We start from the raw sequence: 17,580 nt of genomic DNA, 5'->3' as shown, positions 1-17,580 counted from the left end.
GGATTGATGGAGGATCAAATACTTATTTCACTCATTAAAATCACGTAACTTTTTTGAAATGCGTTTTTCTGCATATTTTTGTTGTTCTGACTCTCACTGTTAAAATGAACCTACCATTAAAATTAGACTGATAAGTGGGCAAACGTACAAAATCAGCAGGGGATCAAATACTATTCTCTTTTGATCATTGGCGGACACAGCTCTTGATTCTTAACCATTGGATTATACTGCCCCCTACAGGAGTAGGACACTAAGCAGGGAAATAACTTGACTATGGGGCAGTCCCAGGGGGTATACTCCCACTTCCTGCTATAGGTACTCTGTTTTTTTTTTCCTGCCTAGTCAGGAGTAGGGACCTAGTTCCTTACTGGGAAATCTGGTTCTGGCATTTTTTTTATTTAAAATTGAATTTTTTCTATCGTCCATTGACAGATGCAGCCTCATCTTCACGACCTGAGTGGGTTATGCTGCCACCTGCAGTAGTAGTCTAGGCAGTATGTTAGTACAAAGCTTTTAACCTATACACGTCCACGGGGCTGTCCCTCCATGCATAACCCCCACTGTCACAGCCCAGCACACTTTTTTTTTTCCTAGAGGAGGAGTAGGACCTAGGTTTCCTGCTGGGACTCCGGTCTCATTTTTATTTCTTTTGAGAATATTTTCCTTTTATTTCTCTTTACTCGTTAGCTAGTGTTCAGGGAAGTATTTTCCTGGTGATCTACAAGCAATGATGCCGGCTGGGGCTTCGCACTGGATAATCTAGATCCTTATGGTCCCCCCAGTCTGGCCTACGAGCGTGAGCAGGTTATAGTTTGACCTAGGCATAGCAAAGATGGTCCCCCTTTTCTGGAGGGGGTGAGCCTGCAAGCGGATGCCTCGCCGGGACACGACGACCTGGAATGCCCTAAGTCGCAGCGTACCCCTCTGCTGGCAGAATCTCCACTTTGGGCAGGAGGCAGCCTGCCCGGAGCGGAGTCCACCCGGTCCATGGTATGGTGACTAAATGTACCACCTTTGCCCCTGCTGGCCTTGGGGGGATGTGGGCCCTCTCTGGGGGATAATGGGATTTGTGCCTCCCAAAAGATTCCCCTGGCCTGCCCGGTGCCCTGTTTGTGTGTCCTTCCCTCCCCCCTTCCCTGTCCCTGCGCTGGCTGTGTCTGGGGTGCTTTGGGGAGGGAGGGGGGGGGGTGACATGGTACCTTAATGTGTTGAATGCAGGCCGCATGGTTTGCCGTGGGCGCCGCCATCTTAAGTGTGGGCAATGTGATTTCCCCCCCCCCCCCCATAGACTTGTATGGGGTAGACTTTTTCGTTGTAGCTTCCTATTGTTTTGTATGGGCATCCATCTTTGTGTATCCCTGGTGCTATGCTCAGCAGTGTAACCTTATTCAGGCGACATCACTTCCTGCGCAGTCATTTCCTTCTGCTGAGCCGGGGTCACTTCCTGCCTTTCTCTCCATTCTGTGGAAGGTCCAGGAGGCCGGTTTGTCTGAGGTGGTACTGTACTTGGGGTCCCTGCGGGCATATCCTTGCACTTTCTGCTGTCAGTTTGGTTTACAGGGGTTCCCTGCAGACCGCGGCGATCGGTGGTGAATACCGCGATCGGCGCTCTTAAAGCGACAGTACATCGTTTTTTGAAAATTTCATTATGGAGTCCCAAACTGTGAAATCGCCCTCAGACCCACTTCCGTGCGACTCCCATACAGTCCGGATCGCAGGCGCTGGCCGCGATTTCAGCAGCCCTGGAAAGCCTGGTGACTGAAGTTGATTTAGTCAAGAAAAAGGTTGATAGCTGAAAACGGCCACTGCCTTCTCCTTCTATGGAGGTGTCCTCTGATTCAGAGGCTGATGGGGTCGCCTCGGACGCCCCCCTGTGTTCACTGTGCCCCGAAAGGAGAGCAAAGTGCATCCAATCCTGGACCTCAAGGTTCTGAACTGCTTTGTGTGGGTGCAGAAGTTTAGAATGGAGTCCATTCAGTCGGTGGTGGCATCTTTAAATCAGGGGGATATTCTTGCTTCCATTGATCTCAAAGATGCGTTTCTCCACATCCCCATATTCGAGGGACATCAACGATTTCTCCGCTTTGCGGTGGCAGAAGAGCGCTATCAATTTGTGGCATTACCATTTGGTCTCGCCTCGGCTCCCAGAGTTTTTACCAAGGTCCTAACCCCCGTTTAGGCCTTGTTACGTCGGCGAGGTATCTCCATTGTGGGATCTCCTGTTGCGATCTCCCATTCGTATCTGCTGGACAATGTTTCTATCACCATTCAGACCCTTCAAGAATTCGGGTGGGCGATCAATGTCACTAAATCTTCCCTGACTCTGTCCGTGCAGGTCACTTATCTGGGGCTGATCCTTGAATTTGCTCTGGCTTCCTTCCCATAGACAAGCTTCAGAAGTTGTAAAGGGTGGTCCGGTTGCTGATGGAGGCCGATCAGTCCTCCTTGCGGGCTTGCATGAGGGCCCTGGGTTTGATGGTCTCGACCTTCGAAGCGGTCCCGTTTGCTCAGGCTCATACAAGACACTTGCAGAAAGAGATTCTGTCAAAATGCAACAGAGATCCACGGTCACTGGACCAGAAGATTCGATTGAGCCATCCCACGAAGTCAGCTCTCTCTTAGCTCTAGTCACCTGTCCTGTGCCAAGGCAAGTCCTTCCTGCCGGTGTTTTGGATAGGCGTCACCACAGACGCTAGCCTGCCAGGCTGGAGTGGAGTGCTGGGGAAGTTCTGTGCCCAGGGGAATTGGGTGATGGAAGATCTTCCTTACCGATCAAAATTCAGGAGCTGAGAGCGATCAAGCTCTGCCTGCTTCCCTGGACGAGTCGGTTACGCGGCTCTCTGGTTTGGGTCCACTCGGACAATGCCACGGTTGTGGCTTACATCAATCATCAAGGGGGCCCCAGAAGTGCCTTGGCGACCAAAGAAGTGGCCAAAATTCGAATGTGGGTGGAATACAATGTTCTGGCTCTTTACGCAGTCCACATCCTGGGTGAAGTGGTCCCTGCATCTTTGTTTCATCTCCTGTGTGCCCAGTGGGGGACCCCGGAGGTGGATCTGTTCGCATCTCGCCTCACCAGGAAAGTTCAGAGGTTTGTGGCCAGGTCTCCGGATCCTCTGGCCGACGCCACAGACCTGATATATACCTTCCCTCCGCTCGTTCTCCTACCGAGGTTTCTTCGCAGGGTGGCGATGGAAGGCATTCCGGTCGTTCTGGTGGCACCAGACTGGCCTTGGCGGTTTTGGTAGACAGAACTGGTAAAAATGATTGTGAATCCTCTATGGCGTCTTCCTCTGCGAGAAGACCTTCTATCTCAAGGACCGATCTTCCATCCTGCTTTACGGTCGCTGGCCTTAAAGGCGTGGCTGTTGAAAGCAAGGTGTCGAGGGATAGAGGTCTCTCTGATTCGGTGATTCCTACCCTTTTGAAGGCCAGGAAGTCGACATCTAGAAAGATCATCGTACGTGGAAATCGTACATTTCACGGTGTGAATTGCTGCAGCTGCGCCCTCGCTTGTTCTCTCTAGCTTAGGGTTTTTTAAAACGATTTTACAGTAAGATCTTAAAAAAACTACATCAAGTGCCAGACTGGGTGACGAACTGGATAATATATATCCTTAGGGTCCCCCCAGTCCAGCCAGCAAGCATGTGCAGACTGCAGCTCCGCACTAGGTCAGCTGCCACATAGCCCCCTGGACGGGGGGCTAGCCTGCGAGTTAAACGTCTCACGAGGATGCATACGGACTGGCTTCGGCCTGAGTCGCAGCGTTTCCTCCTGGCCAACAGCACCCACATTTGTATGGAGTGGTGTCCTGTCCGGAGCGGTGCCCATCCTTTTTCCTGGTGATGATTGGACCCCCGGGTTCCCCTCCTTTCGGTCACTTTGGGTCTTACGCCCCCTCCTTCCTGGATGAGGTTATGAGCTGACTGTTGCCACATGCTCTTAGGGGGGCTGGTTGGAGTTGCTGCTGACTAGGTCTCCCTGGTGCGGGGGGGTTGAGCAGGGTTCCCTTCCATCCTGGGGATTGGTGACTAGAGCAGGGATGTCCTCTGGACTCCTTGCAGTGGTTTTTGGGCTGGGAGAGCGGATAGTTTAGCATCCGTGGGCCTCACATGGCCGGATTTGGCCGAAAGATTAGGCCGCGACCTTGCGGCCTACTACGCGGAAACTACGTCAGGCAGCCCCTGTGAGCATGGCTGAAGCCATTGCCTGATCCTGGGTGGTCGGCTCTGCTGGGGCTGGCATCCTGATGGCTGGGCACTCATTAAAAATTTAGGCCGTGGTCTGTGGCCTACTAGGTCATGCAGCCAAGTCGGGCGCTTTTAATTGCGGAGTGGCCCCAGTGCATGTAGCTGAAGCCCCCCACTCTTCCTTTGGGCATCTGCTGGGCATAGGATCCGTGCAATTGCGCCTGGGCCCCAACTAAAATTTAGGCCATGGCCTGCTGGGCACTGCTGTTGCACCAGATGGCGCTGTGGGGGCGCTTCATTTTTAATGACAGTTTTGCCCCCATTGTGTGGGTCACCTGCCTCGTTTTAGCGACGGTACCCTGCCTGAAGGGGGCTTTGTCCTATTATGTCCTCTATAGAGGACTCAGGGGGTAACTCTCTTGTTTTTTGCGGGGTCTAATAGGTGGTCCATTTGTGGACCCATGGCAGGCATCCCCTTTGCCGCCGGCGGCCTCCCCTGATTATGTTTTCAGGGTGAGTTCAGTATATAGCCATCCTACTGGGTCTGTGTCCACGCACCTTGAGTGCTCAGATAGTGCAGATGATTCCTTTGCTCCTCTAGCTGTGCTTAAATAGGCACTGCTGGATGCACGGTTTGTGTCAGTGCGTGAAACTTTAAAAATGGAGGTTGCGGCTAACGCTGCGTCTGAGACATTGGTTCTTTTTGGCACCCACAGGCGCCCTCCAAAGCGGCGAGGGTGTTCCTCTTTCCACTTACCTTGACAACATTGTCACAAAACAGTGGGGTTGTCCAACACAAAAACTGACTGAGCGCACTAAGCTTTTTCGCCGGGACCTGGAGGGTGAATAGCTGCCCCCCTGTCTTTGTGAAGCTGGCGGGACTGGTTGGTCCAGGGTCTACCGTTTCTGTGAAGCCTCTTTGGATGTGGCTCCTTTGATTTCTAGGCTGTATCAGCAGTGGTCCTTTGGCGTATTGTCTGGCTGAAATGCTGGTCTGCGGACTAGACTTCTAAGAAGGCCTCCTCCTGAGCTCCCTGTTGTAGGGGGATCGCCTGTTTGGAGCTTCCTTGGATGACCTAGTTAAGGGGTTCATGGGGGAACGAGTGCTGTTCTTCCACAGGCTACCAAGGGCAAGGAGCCCCATTGTAGACGTGGGCAATTCTCCTCGGCTCCTAAGCGGCCTCTTCGTCTTTCAGGGTCTCGAGTCAAGGCCTCCAGAGGTTCCAAGAGGACCTGGTCTGTTAAGCCACGAGCAGGCTCTTCCAGACCTGTGGACAAGGCTGCCTCTGCATGAAGGGGTGCCCTCACCCTTATCTTGGTGGGGGGACGTCTTTGCTGGTTTCCAGATCCATGGACCTCCCTGGTACAGACAAGTGGGTCCACCAAGTTATCCGGTCAGCCTACGAGATTGAGTTCGGTATTGTCCCCCGGAAAGTTTTTCTTCCCTTCCAACCTGCACTTGTCTCCAGATTGCTTACGGGCTCTTTTTGAGGCAGTGCAAGACTTGTTACTTTAAGGGGTGATTGTTCCGGTTCCGACTTCAGAACATTTTAAATTTTTTTCACTCAAACCTTTTTAAAGTCCTCAGGAAGGAAGGCAAGATACGTCCAATTCTGAACCTCAGGGCGCTAAGCTGCTATGTGCGAGTACAGAAGTTCGACATGGAGTCCATTCACATGGTAGTGGTGTCCCTACATTAGGGGGATTTATTCTCGCTTCTATCGACATCAAGGATGCCTACCTGCGCATTCTAATATGTGCCGGTCACCAACACGTCCTGCGTTTTGTCATGGACGAGGAGCATTGTCAGCTTTGGTCTCACCTCCACACCTCGGGTCTTCACAGGAGTGTTGACCCCGGTGCTGGCATTGTTTGAGTCAGTGGGGGATCACGTTACTGGGGTACCTGGAAGATCTTCTGCGAGCAGAGTCTCCAACTGCTCTGATAGACTACTGTGAACTCTGGGGGAGTTCGGTTAGATCCTGAACGTTCAGGAGTCTGCTTGGGTTCTGTCTACAAAAACTGGAGTATCTGGGTCTGACTCTGGACTCGGCCTCAGCCAGAGTGTTTCTTCCTCTGGAAAAACTCCAGACATTGCAGGAGGCAATTCAGCTGCTGTTTTTCAGCAAACAGTCATCCCTCCGGGCTTGCATGCGCATGCTGGGCCTGATGGTGTCAATCTTCGAGGCGGTCTGTTTGCACAGTTCCACACAAGATCTCTGCTAAAGAGTTTCTAGTGAAATTAATCAAAGGTCCACGGTCTCTAGAGGTGGATTCGCTCTCCGGCTCTTCAACAGGGAAAATCCTTCTCCCCCTGTACTGGAGGGTTGTCTCCACGGAAGCCAGCCTGTCCGAGTGGGGAGGCGTCCTTAGCACAGACCTGCTCAGGGGGTCTGGATTCTGGCAGAGCCCAGACTGTCGATTAGTGCACTGGAACTCCGAGCGATCAGACTTTGTCTAGCTCATTGGACAATCGTCTTCAGGGGTGTCCGGTAAAAATTAATTCGGACAATGCCATGGCCGTGGTCTATGTCAATCCCCAAGGTGGCACAAGAAGAGTGTCCTGGTGGCTTGGTAAGTACCCGGCATTCTAAGGTGGGCTGACTGATTTGTTCCAGCCCTCTAAAACTTCTGCCACCACTCCTGTGCAGGATTCAGGCAGAAGGGATTGCGGTTATTCTAGTGGCTCCAGACTGGCCTCGCCGATCTTGATATCCTGATCTGGTAGGGCTGGTCGCCGATGCTCCTTGGGGACTTCCTTTCTGGGAAGATCTGCTGTCCCAAGGACCAATCTTCCATCCTGCCTACAGTCGAAGGCTTTAACGGCTTGGCTGTTGAAAGCCAGGTGCTGAAGGATGGAGGTTTGTTTGAATCAGTGATTCCTACGCTGTTAAAAGCTAGGAAATTTGCCTCTAGGAAGATCTACCATCGTACATGGAAGACAAAGATTGTGTGATGTGAATCTCTTGGGGGGGGGGGGGGGGGGTTCATCCTCGCTCCTTCTCAGTGGATTGGATCTTAACCTTCCTTCAACGGGGTTGAACAGATATTGGCCTTACGTACCATCAAGGGCCAGGTATTGGGTTTTGGCTGTCTTTTTCCAACGCTCCCCCCTGGTGTGTACCTTTTCTTCAGGATGTCTGACATTTGGTTCCTTCAGTGCGGCCTCCTTTGCTGCCCTGAAATCCTAATGTGTTGCTTTCAGCTCTACTGAAGCATCTCCTTGAAAATATTCAGGTTTCCCTGCTTACCCTGCTCCAGAAGGTGACCTTGGTGGCTATCACCTCTGCATGCAGGGTGTCAGATCTAACTGCATTATCCTGTCTTATGGTGATTCACAAGGATAAGGTGGTGTTTTGCGTATGTCTGTCACCTGTCACTCCTTCCTAAGGAGGTTTCTGACTGTCTTACTATTTAACTATTTTCAAAAAACTATTAGATTGGCACCTTATGGCTCGTTTCCACTGAGCTTTCTGGTACGGTTCGGTACGGTACGCTATTTATGCCGTTTCCATTATGAATGGTACCCTAATTCCGAACCGTACCGTACCACTTTTTTGGTACCCTTTCGTTGGGGTACCAAGCACATTAGTACCGTACCAACTGGGTGGAGCTACACTCTGCAGAACTTTGATTGGTTGACAGAGAATTCTCTATCACAGCTTTCCTGCTACACCACGCCTATCATGAAAGGGTACTATTGGCAGTGGAAACGCAATGTGTACCATACCGAACCGTACCGTACCACTCAGTGGAAACGAGGCATTAGAGACCACAACATACAGGGATATACAATGTACGGTTAACAGCAAACACACACATCATAGGTTGAACTGGATGGACTGATGTCTTTTTTCAGCCTCACAAACTATGTAACTATTGTTAAGTGGTCTTCCCCTTTATTTAATTTACTTTTTTCTTTGATTTCAGGATGAAAGTAAAAAAGCTGCCTATGATTTTAGCTCTCCACTTAAAGAGATTTAAATACATGGATCAGCTGCATCGATATACAAAGCTCTCATACAGAGTAGTCTTTCCATTAGAGCTTCGGCTATTTAACACTTCAGGAGATGCCACAAACCCAGACAGAATGTACGACTTGGTAGCTGTGGTGGTCCATTGTGGAAGGTAGGTACACTCAAAGCATGGCTGCATCTTAAGATTGTGCTACACCGGTCATACATTATCTTGCTGTGGTCTGAGCATTTGGTCAGTTTTTCAATTGCTGCAGTGCATTTTTTATCCGTTTTTACTCCTCTATGCAAGATGTACGTGTTGGAAAAAGCACCAAAGATGCACGGAGTATAATTTTTTTTTAAAACCCATTGCACTAAAACGAGCTGATATTTATTGCATCTGAGCTATTTCCCTACACTGCCCTACCCATATTATAGTAAAGCTTACCTGTATGTTAACCTCTTGCCGACCGCTCACGTTGAGGGTACTGCGGCAAAGTGGTTAGTTATCGTCCAGCGACGTAGGTATACGTCGCTGGACAACGCCCAGACACAGTGGGAGTAGGGCCAGGGGAGGAGAGGCGGTGATCACCGCCGCTCTTCCTCGATCGTCTGGGATCGAGTGTGGAAATCCGCCCACTTGTGTAAACAAAGTGGGCGGATCTCCTATGTGACAGACAGTGACAGATTACAGGATTCAGCATAGCTGAACCTGCGATCTGTCACACAATCCCCTCCCCCCACACACAGCAGTAAGCATGAGGCATACATTTAACCCCTTGATCACCAATAAAGTTAACCCCTTCCCTGCCAGTGTCATTACAATAACAGTGCATATTTATAGCACTGATTACTGTAGTAATGTCACTGGTACCCCCAAAAGTGTCAAAAATGTCAGTTAGTGGTCCGATCTGTCCGCCGCAATGTCGCAGTCCCGCAAAAGAAATCGCAGATCGCCGCAATTACTAGTAAAAAAATAAACAATAAAAATGACAAATATTTCCCGTAGTTAGTAAACGCGATAACTTTTGCGCAAACCAATCAAAATACGCTTATTGTGATTTTTTTTTTTTTTTTCTTTTTTTACCAAAAACATGTAGCAGAAAACAAAATTGGCCTAAAATGTTAAAAAATTGATTTTTCAATTTTTTTTGGGAATGTTCTATATCGGAATGTAAAAAATATATATATATATATTTATTTTAAAAGTGTTGCTCTTTTTTTTCAAAAATTAAAAATCACACAGGTGATCAAATACCACTAAAAGAAAGCTCTATTTGTGGGGGAAAAAAGGACATAAATTTAATTTGGGTACAGCGTCGCATGACGGCGCAATTGTCCGTTAAAGTAACGCAGTGCCGAATCGCAAAATATAGCCTGGTCAGGAATGGGGTAAAATCTTCCGGTCTTAAAGCGGTTAAAATGCGCTCATTGAGGATTTTTTTTGTCAAAGACATGTAGCTAAATACATTTTGGCCTAAATCTATGACAAAAATTGGATATTTTTTAACTGTCAAAGTAGAAAATGCCAATTTTTTCGCAAAATTTTCACTCTTTTTTTATTAATATTGCAAAAAATGAAAAGCGCAGAGGTGATCAAATACCACCAAAAGGAAGCTCTGTTTGTGGGAAAAAAAGACGTACATTTTGTTTGGGTACGGTTTTGCATGACCGCGCAATTGTCACTTAAAGTCGCGCAGTGCCAAGTTGCAAAAGTGGCCTGGACGTAAAGCAGGAAAATCCTCCGGTGGTAAAGTGGTTAAATATCGAAGTGTTCACTGTTAAGGAGATATTCTAGTGAGCAGCAGCCGGTGTCCAATGCATGCACACTGAAGGAACTGCATACCTGTGCCTTTCCTTCAGAGCTCTGTGCCGTGGCTGTGACTCTTGCGCATATTTAAGGTAAGACTTTTTTAATGTGCTAGTATGCAATACATACTAGTGCATTATGCCCTTACCTTGCAGGGAGAAAGTTGTCCATTGACACCACCCTCAACCCCCCCCACGTTTATTGCTTTAACATGCTGTTGTGATTTCAAATGTTGTATTTAAAATCTGCAGCTTTTATTACGATAATACCTGCTGATTAAGGTGATTAAAGTCCTTGTTCAGGCACTTCCTGTTATGGGTTGACAACTGATTCCAGTTATCACCCCATAACTTCCACCATTCTGTACTCTTTCCTAAAGGGGTGACTACAAGCGGCCGTGCCAACACATATTGCACAGACATGCTACGGTGTGGTCACTAGCAGGTTAATGGTCAGGAACAATTATGTGCAGATGGTACTGGAGCAAATGCATGTAGATAAAAAATGAATGAAAGAGGCTGAAAGAGATCAGCGGAAAAGGGTAAAAATTGTGTACGTTAATAAATGCCCTGGCAGCTGTTCTTACACAGTGCTTTAGCAGCAAACTACATGTTATCCAGTTAGGGTTTAGGTCTGTTTTAATTATAGTAATAAACCCCCAGCAATTTTTAGCTTAATGCATTGAGCACAATATAATAATTTCTCAGTAAACCGTATTTATCGGCGTATAACACGCGCCGGGGTATAACACGCACCCCAATATTTGGAGAGAAATTTCAGGAAAAAAGCTTAAATTTAAAATAAACAGCTTTGAACTCAGAACATTTTTTTTTTTTTTTTTTTAAATCAAAGGATATTTCACCAGTGCCCATGAATGCAGCCTCATCAGCAGTCCAACAATGCATCCTCATCAGCAGTGTCCATGTATGCAGCCCACCAGCAGTGTCCATGTATGCAGCCCACCAGCAGTGTCCATGTATGCAGCCCACCAGCAGTGTCCATGTATGCAGCCCACCAGCAGTGTCCATGTATGCAGCCCACCAGCAGTGTCCATGTATGCAGCCCACCAGCAGTGTCCATGTATGCAGCCCACCAGCAGTGTCCATGTATGCAGCCCACCAGCAGTGTCCATGTATGCAGCCCACCAGCAGTGTCCATGTAGCCTCGCAAGCGCAATGTCCAAATATGCAGCCTCGCAAGCGCCATTGAAACTGACCATATTTGTTTTAAAAAAAGGCCGGGAAGGAGTGCCGAAAGCAGAAGGGGCGGGCCGGGCCGAGGAGAAGGAAGGACTAGCTGTCTGTCATAAGAGCAGAAGGGGGCGGGCCGGGCCGAGGAGAAGGAAGAACGAGCGAGCGCAGTCATCGGAAGTCCCGCCTCCTCTGCCGAGACGTGTGACGTCGGTCATAGGTGGGACTTCCGATGACTGCGCTCGCTCGTTCTCTCTTCTCCTCGGCCCGCCCCCTTCTGCTCTTATGACAGTTCGTCCTTCCTTCTCCTCGGCCCGGCCCACCCCTTCTGCTCTCGGCAATGCTTCCTGGCCTTTTTTAGGAGGAAAAAGTGCGTGTTATACGCCGATAAATACGGTATTTTTTAAAATTCTTACCCTATTACTTGCAGTTTACAACTTTCTATGCTGCTGGCGCCTGATCTCTCGGTGTTGCTTCCCTTAACTTCTGGTCTTCACAGGAAAGCGTTAACAGTGGACAGTGCAGTCTCCAGTCACTCTGTTAGCTTAGAGGGGGGAGGAGTAAAGGAATGGCTTGCCACCCTAAGCTATGGGGCTGTGTGTTTGTTGATGCACACAGTAAAAGGAGACACAACTCTAGTTTGTGCATTCAGAGGTGTTGCAAAAGAAAGCAATCCTAAAACAAAAAAAACTAAAATCTGGGGCAGTGGTCACGGCACCAACTTAAACTGGAACATAGGCAAGGATTAAAGAGGTTGTAAACCTGAAAAAAAAAATTCTCTTCTTTTTGGAACCTGTAAGAGAAACACATAATGAGCTAGTATGCATCGCATACTAGCTCATTATGAAATACTTACCTTAGAACGAGCCCCCGCCGTGCCATCCGCTTACCACTATGACGGGCGACATGTCCAGTCGCCCGTCTTCCGGGATCGCTGCATCCGGCCATCTTATTGGCCGGAGCCGCGGTGACGTCACTCCCGCGCACGCGCGCGGGAGCCGACTGTCACGGCACGGGGCTCTGAAGGAACGGCACGAGCGGCTGTTCCTTCAGAGCGCATGTGCCAGTGACGTCACTGGCTGCATGTAAGGTAAATATCTCCTAAACGGTGCATGTTTAGGAGATATTTACAGTACCTATAGGTAAGCCTTATCATAGGCTTACCTATAGGTACAAGTGTCAGAGGAGGGTTTACTTCCGCTTTAAAAGATTGACGCTGCATACTCAGTGATTGATTCAGCTGTTGAAAGTCCTTAAAAAAAAAAGTGAGGGTTTAACCACTTTAAGACCGGAAGGATTTGCCCCCTTAATGACTAGACCCTATTTTGCGATTCAGCACTGCGTTACTTTAACAGACAATTGCGCAATCGTGCAAAGTTGTACCCAAATAAAATTGATGTCCTTTTTTCCCACAAATGGAGCTTTCTTTTGGTGGTATTTGATCACCGGTGCGATTTTTATTTTTGCACAATAAACAAAAAAAGAGCTACAATTTTGAAAAAAAACATTTTTCACATTCTGCTATATGACATTCTCAAAAAAAATGTAAAAATCAAAATCTTAACATTTTACGCCAATTTGTTTTCTGCTACATATTTTTGGTAAAAAAAACCCGCAATAGGCGTATTTTGATTGGTTTGCGCAAAAATTATCGCGTCTACTAACAACGGGAAAGATTTGAAATTTTTATTGTTTTTTTTTTCACTAGTAATGACAGCAATCTGCGATTTTTTTTTTTTTTTTTTTTTGTGGGACTGCGACATTGCGGCGGACAGATCGGACCCCTGACTGACATTTTTGACCTTTTTGGGGGGATAAGTGACAGTAATCTGTGCTAAAAATATGCACTGTTACTGTAATAATGACACTGGCAGGTTAAGGGGTAACACTATGGGTGATCAAGGGGTTAAATGTGAGCCTAGGGGAGTGATTCTAACTGTGGAGGGGCGTGGCTTCTGAAATTACCTTAGAGACATGTGATCCTATATAGAAGGATCACATGGGCTCTATGATCATTCCAGGGAGAAGAACGGTCAGCTGTGTTTACAACAGCTGACCGTTCTCTCTCAGCCGGGCACGATCGTAGGTTTCAGGCGGGAATCGGAGCCGCCTGCCCGCTGCATCGTCTTCCCCGCTGATGAGCGTAGGCGCGAGCATGCCCTCTCGCCTCCTGACAGCGAGCGCCGTACATGTACGGCGATTCACCTAAGAGCGGCTGCCTGCCGCAGTATATCTGCGGTGGGCGGTCGTAAAGAGGTTAATATCACTTTCCGTATACATTGTACACAGTGCCTGATAGCTAAATAGTTTTTTTCAGAAAATCTCAAAGGCTAAGTTTACACCTGCATGAAGTTCTAACGCTGACACTAACACAAGCCAATGCGCCTATAGCATTAACGCACTTTTTAACGCCTTTACAGCTCTTTAAAAATTCACCTGAGTTGCTCCAAGTGATTTTTTTTTTTAACCAACTTACTGATATTTGATAAATCTATGCCTGTTAACAACATGTTACCATAGACTTGAATGGAAGGAGTTGACAAGCTTCAATTCCTCCTAGACACGACATGTCGTTTTATTTTTGCCACACAGTGAAGTGACACAATGCTACATGTTTTTCAAATGTGAACAGCTCTGTCCATATTCTCCAATGTAGGCTGCTTTGTTAGAGCAGGGGTAAGGAACCTTTTTGGCTGAGAGAGCCACGAACACCACATATTTTCAAATGTAATTCCGTGAGAGCCATACACTATATTTCAGGGGTCGGGAACCTTTAAGTAATGCAGTGACGAATTGCAAAAAATGGCCTGGTCATTATGGGGGTAAAACCTTCCAGGGCTGAAGTGGTTAAAGGAGCTGAAATATTAAAGTTGACTTCCCCTGTTCACACTAGTGCGATTTGCAGGGCACGACAATGGAAAGGAGAAATAACCTTAGCGCAAACAAAGTGGATGTGTAGCCCATATGTGCCAAAATGTCAATGTCTGGGGAAATTTTATTAAAAAATTCCACTGTATATATGGCTGCAGGCCTGCAGCACTTCTTCAGTGAGGGTATTGAGAGCCTCTGTAAACTGTGAATAAAAGATAAAAAAGAAGGTGCAGGCTAGCCTATAATTTTTTGCTTTCTGTGCTTCCCTGTCTCAACTTAGTAATTGCAAATTACTCTTTCTGAAAGAGTATTTGCAATTACTTGAGACAGGGGAAGCACAGAACGCAAAATATTTACACTGACGAGTCCTCAGGACCTCCCTCGGCTCTACGTTAAACCCGTGCTGCCGCCTGGAGAAGAGGGAGGTGGCTGATGGTGGGTGGAGTAAATTTAGGAGCGGAGGAGGAATTTAACCATTGCCCTTGCTCTTCCGCTGTCACGTGACGACGCTGAGGTCACGTGACATCACTGGTTGCTAGACGCCAAGCGGCATACTAGCAACCAGTGTGGCCGCAGCGCGCATGCATGGACTCGACTCGGGGCTAATAATGATATACTCATAGCAGGAGACCCTATTTGTCTGCGAGCCAGATGCAGCCATCAAAAGAGCCACGTCTGGCTCGCGAGCCATAGGTTCCCTACCCCTGTGTTAGAGACGAAAGGTCTTTTGACAAATGTGTTTCGTTACCCAGAAAAGGTTGTGTCCCACAGTTTAGAGAGCAATCTATAAATATATTAAGTTTAGGAAGTACCCTGCCATGCACCTGTACAGATTGCTCTGTGGCATTCCTTTCTGTAAGTTCTGTAAAACCAGTCTGTCACTTACAAGCCACAGTAGACAGCTGAGTCATTACGTGTGGTTTCATGCTATACTCCAGGCTGATCCAGGATGAGGGAGGAATACACAAAAGCATTTCCCTGAAAAACAATATTTTAATCTTCTTCTTTTCTATGTCATAGTAACCTGTTTTTTGTTTTCCTTTTTATACAGTGGTCCCAACAGAGGACATTATATTGCAATAGTGAAAAGTCATGATTTTTGGCTGTTGTTTGATGATGACATTGTAGAGGTAAGTTATTTACTATATGTGGTTACACATTACAATACACAATGTGAATACAGGCTGGAAACGTTATGGGGGTTAAAAACTGGAATGACAGAGATGCATGGTGGAATACCTCGTTAAGTTGGGTCCCTTACAAGGGAGCTTCTTCATGGTTTGGAGGGGTGTGTGAACTGTGAGTATGTGAGCCCTGTGAGTCTGCAATGGCTGTTAAGAGATGCAGTGGGCTGGAGCAGGCAGGTAAAAGGCTTGGTGGGTCAGTGTAGGGAGGTATCAGACGTGGTGGGTCTGTGCTGGCTAATACAAGGTGTGGTAGAACAGTGCAGGCTGGGGATGAGGCAGGATGGGTCAGTTTTGAGAATTATTAGAAGTGGTAGGTCTGTAGCAGCTAGTATGAGGTGGTGTGGGTCTGTAGCAGCTAGTATGAGGTGGTGTGGGTCTGTAGCAGCTAGTATGAGGTGGTGTGGGTCTGTAGCAGCTAGTATGAGGTGGTGTGGGTCTGTGCTGGCTAGTCTGAAGAGTTACCCACATTTTTTTTTTTTACGTCTGTATATTTCTCCTTTCTATGCAGAAAATTGATGCACAAGCTATTGAAGAATTCTACGGGTTAACATCAGACATCTCAAAGAACTCTGAATCTGGTTATATTCTCTTCTACCAGTCTCGAGACTGAGCGAGAACTGTCACAAAGACATACATTCTGCCTCATTTCTTCTCTGGACAAGTGGAGCAAGGAGAAAGCACTGATAGATATATGTCTATATATATAATTTTAATTATATAGATATATATATATATATATATATATAGATATAAATATAAAAAAAACTACAGAAAGGGGGGAAAAAAGATAAAAAAAACAAACAAAAAAAGACTTGAGAGCTCAGGGGGGCATTAGCGCAGTTTGCACACGCCGAAGCAAAGAACACGGATCGAGCAGACAGATACTCATATCATGAAAATTGATTTATTTGCTCTCAGGTATCACGCTCACCATTACAGTCCCATCACTACTGCTACTACTACAGCTAACCATGAACAGAAATGGTCATTCCTATTGTTGGATCACATTTTACAGTTATTGCTATTCTAATCCTCTTTTAGCTAGCTATTACAGCCATTCTTGAAATGCATCGGATTCAATGACAGAATCCTCTTCTGTCATTTTTTCACACTGACCACCCTACACAGCTAAGCAGACCTAAAAAGAAAAATGTTTGAAAATCTAAAAACCGAAGTCGCTGTAAAAATACTAAAATAAAAAAGTATATATATATTTATATATTTTTGCCCAGCAACCGCAATTGCCTTTCTTGGAGTGACTAAGAAGACCTATTTGAAGCTTTCAGTCGATTGGATGCCTGGAGAAGCTTACAGTCATTGATGACCAGATTGGGAACAATGCACGAAGTTTGTTATGCCCCCTGTTATTTTGGGGAGATGGCAGCTTAACTGTGGAAAATTCTTTAAAATGTTTGTAGTAGCCACGCCTATTTTTGCTACAGAATTAGATGAGGTATGGAATCTTTCATTCAGTCCGTTACATAGAAAATTCTGTAACATGAAAAAATTTCTGTAAAAATGTAATACACATAGGGAAGCATTTATAAAACTGGAGTTAGCCAGGGGCTTCTACAGAGCAAATCTGACAGTTACCTTAAGGATTTGCATTGATTTTCTGCGTTTGTATGCCTGGAAATCCATCCACAGCATTTCGTCATGATTTGTAATAAATTCTATTGTTTTGCAATATTATCTGCACTTCCTACATGTCTTAGACTTGGTCAGCGGTATGAGTTAGATTGAAGCAAAGCTATTTCTAAACTTTAGGGTGGGAGTGATCCCCAAAAAGAAGCTTATGTTAAATTTGCTACAACTAATCACACAGTGCTTATCTTGTACCAAGTTACCCTGTTCCTGTCTTTGTAAATCACTTCTACATATACGCTCCCCAAGGAATTTCTCCATTGGTGTTTGGAAAACTACTAAATTGCAGATTCAAAAAGGGCAGGTAGGTTAAGGCAGGGATCGTATAATAATATATAGTAGTTTTAGTGTTGCAGTCTGGAAACCCTAAGGTGTTTCTGTTATTAGATCCCATACCTTTTACATTTAGCACAAATTCGTTGTTAACTAAATATATTTTGATATTGTTAATTTATTAGTCAGAAAATGGGAGCCGTTGTGACAACAAAGAAACAGAATAAACTGTCATGTGCAACACAAATTAGAATATATAGAATTATATATATATATATGGAAGTTTCTATGTGGATATTGTATAGAATGTAACAAAGACAAAAATACATTTCTTACAGTTGGTCATACACAGACAACATTTAAACCAATGTGACAGATTTCCCAATGTGTGGTCTTCATCTTAAATTCTGAGTGGCAGTTTAAGCAAAGCTGAGTTCCTTACTAGAAGTTAGCAAATCA

At 46.4% G+C, this 17,580-nt stretch overlaps 1 protein-coding gene across 1 annotated transcript in view; it reads left to right on the top strand.

The window, feature by feature from the left end:
- Positions 1 to 17,324, top strand: part of USP12 (ubiquitin specific peptidase 12) — a 185,210-nt gene extending 167,886 nt beyond the window's left edge. The window contains exons 7-9 of the mRNA XM_082245502.1: positions 8,121 to 8,318; positions 15,069 to 15,147; positions 15,713 to 17,324. Of these exons, the coding sequence (XP_082101628.1) occupies positions 8,121 to 8,318; positions 15,069 to 15,147; positions 15,713 to 15,814 (379 nt within the window). The 3' untranslated portion in view covers positions 15,815 to 17,324. The remainder of the gene's footprint in view (positions 1 to 8,120; positions 8,319 to 15,068; positions 15,148 to 15,712) is intronic.
- The last annotated feature ends 256 nt before the right edge of the window (positions 17,325 to 17,580 follow it).

Source organism: Pelophylax lessonae (genome assembly GCF_965119305.1).
Source record: "Pelophylax lessonae genome assembly, chromosome: 2".
NCBI lineage: Eukaryota > Metazoa > Chordata > Amphibia > Anura > Ranidae > Pelophylax > Pelophylax lessonae.
This window is presented reverse-complemented; position numbering and strand designations above follow the sequence as displayed.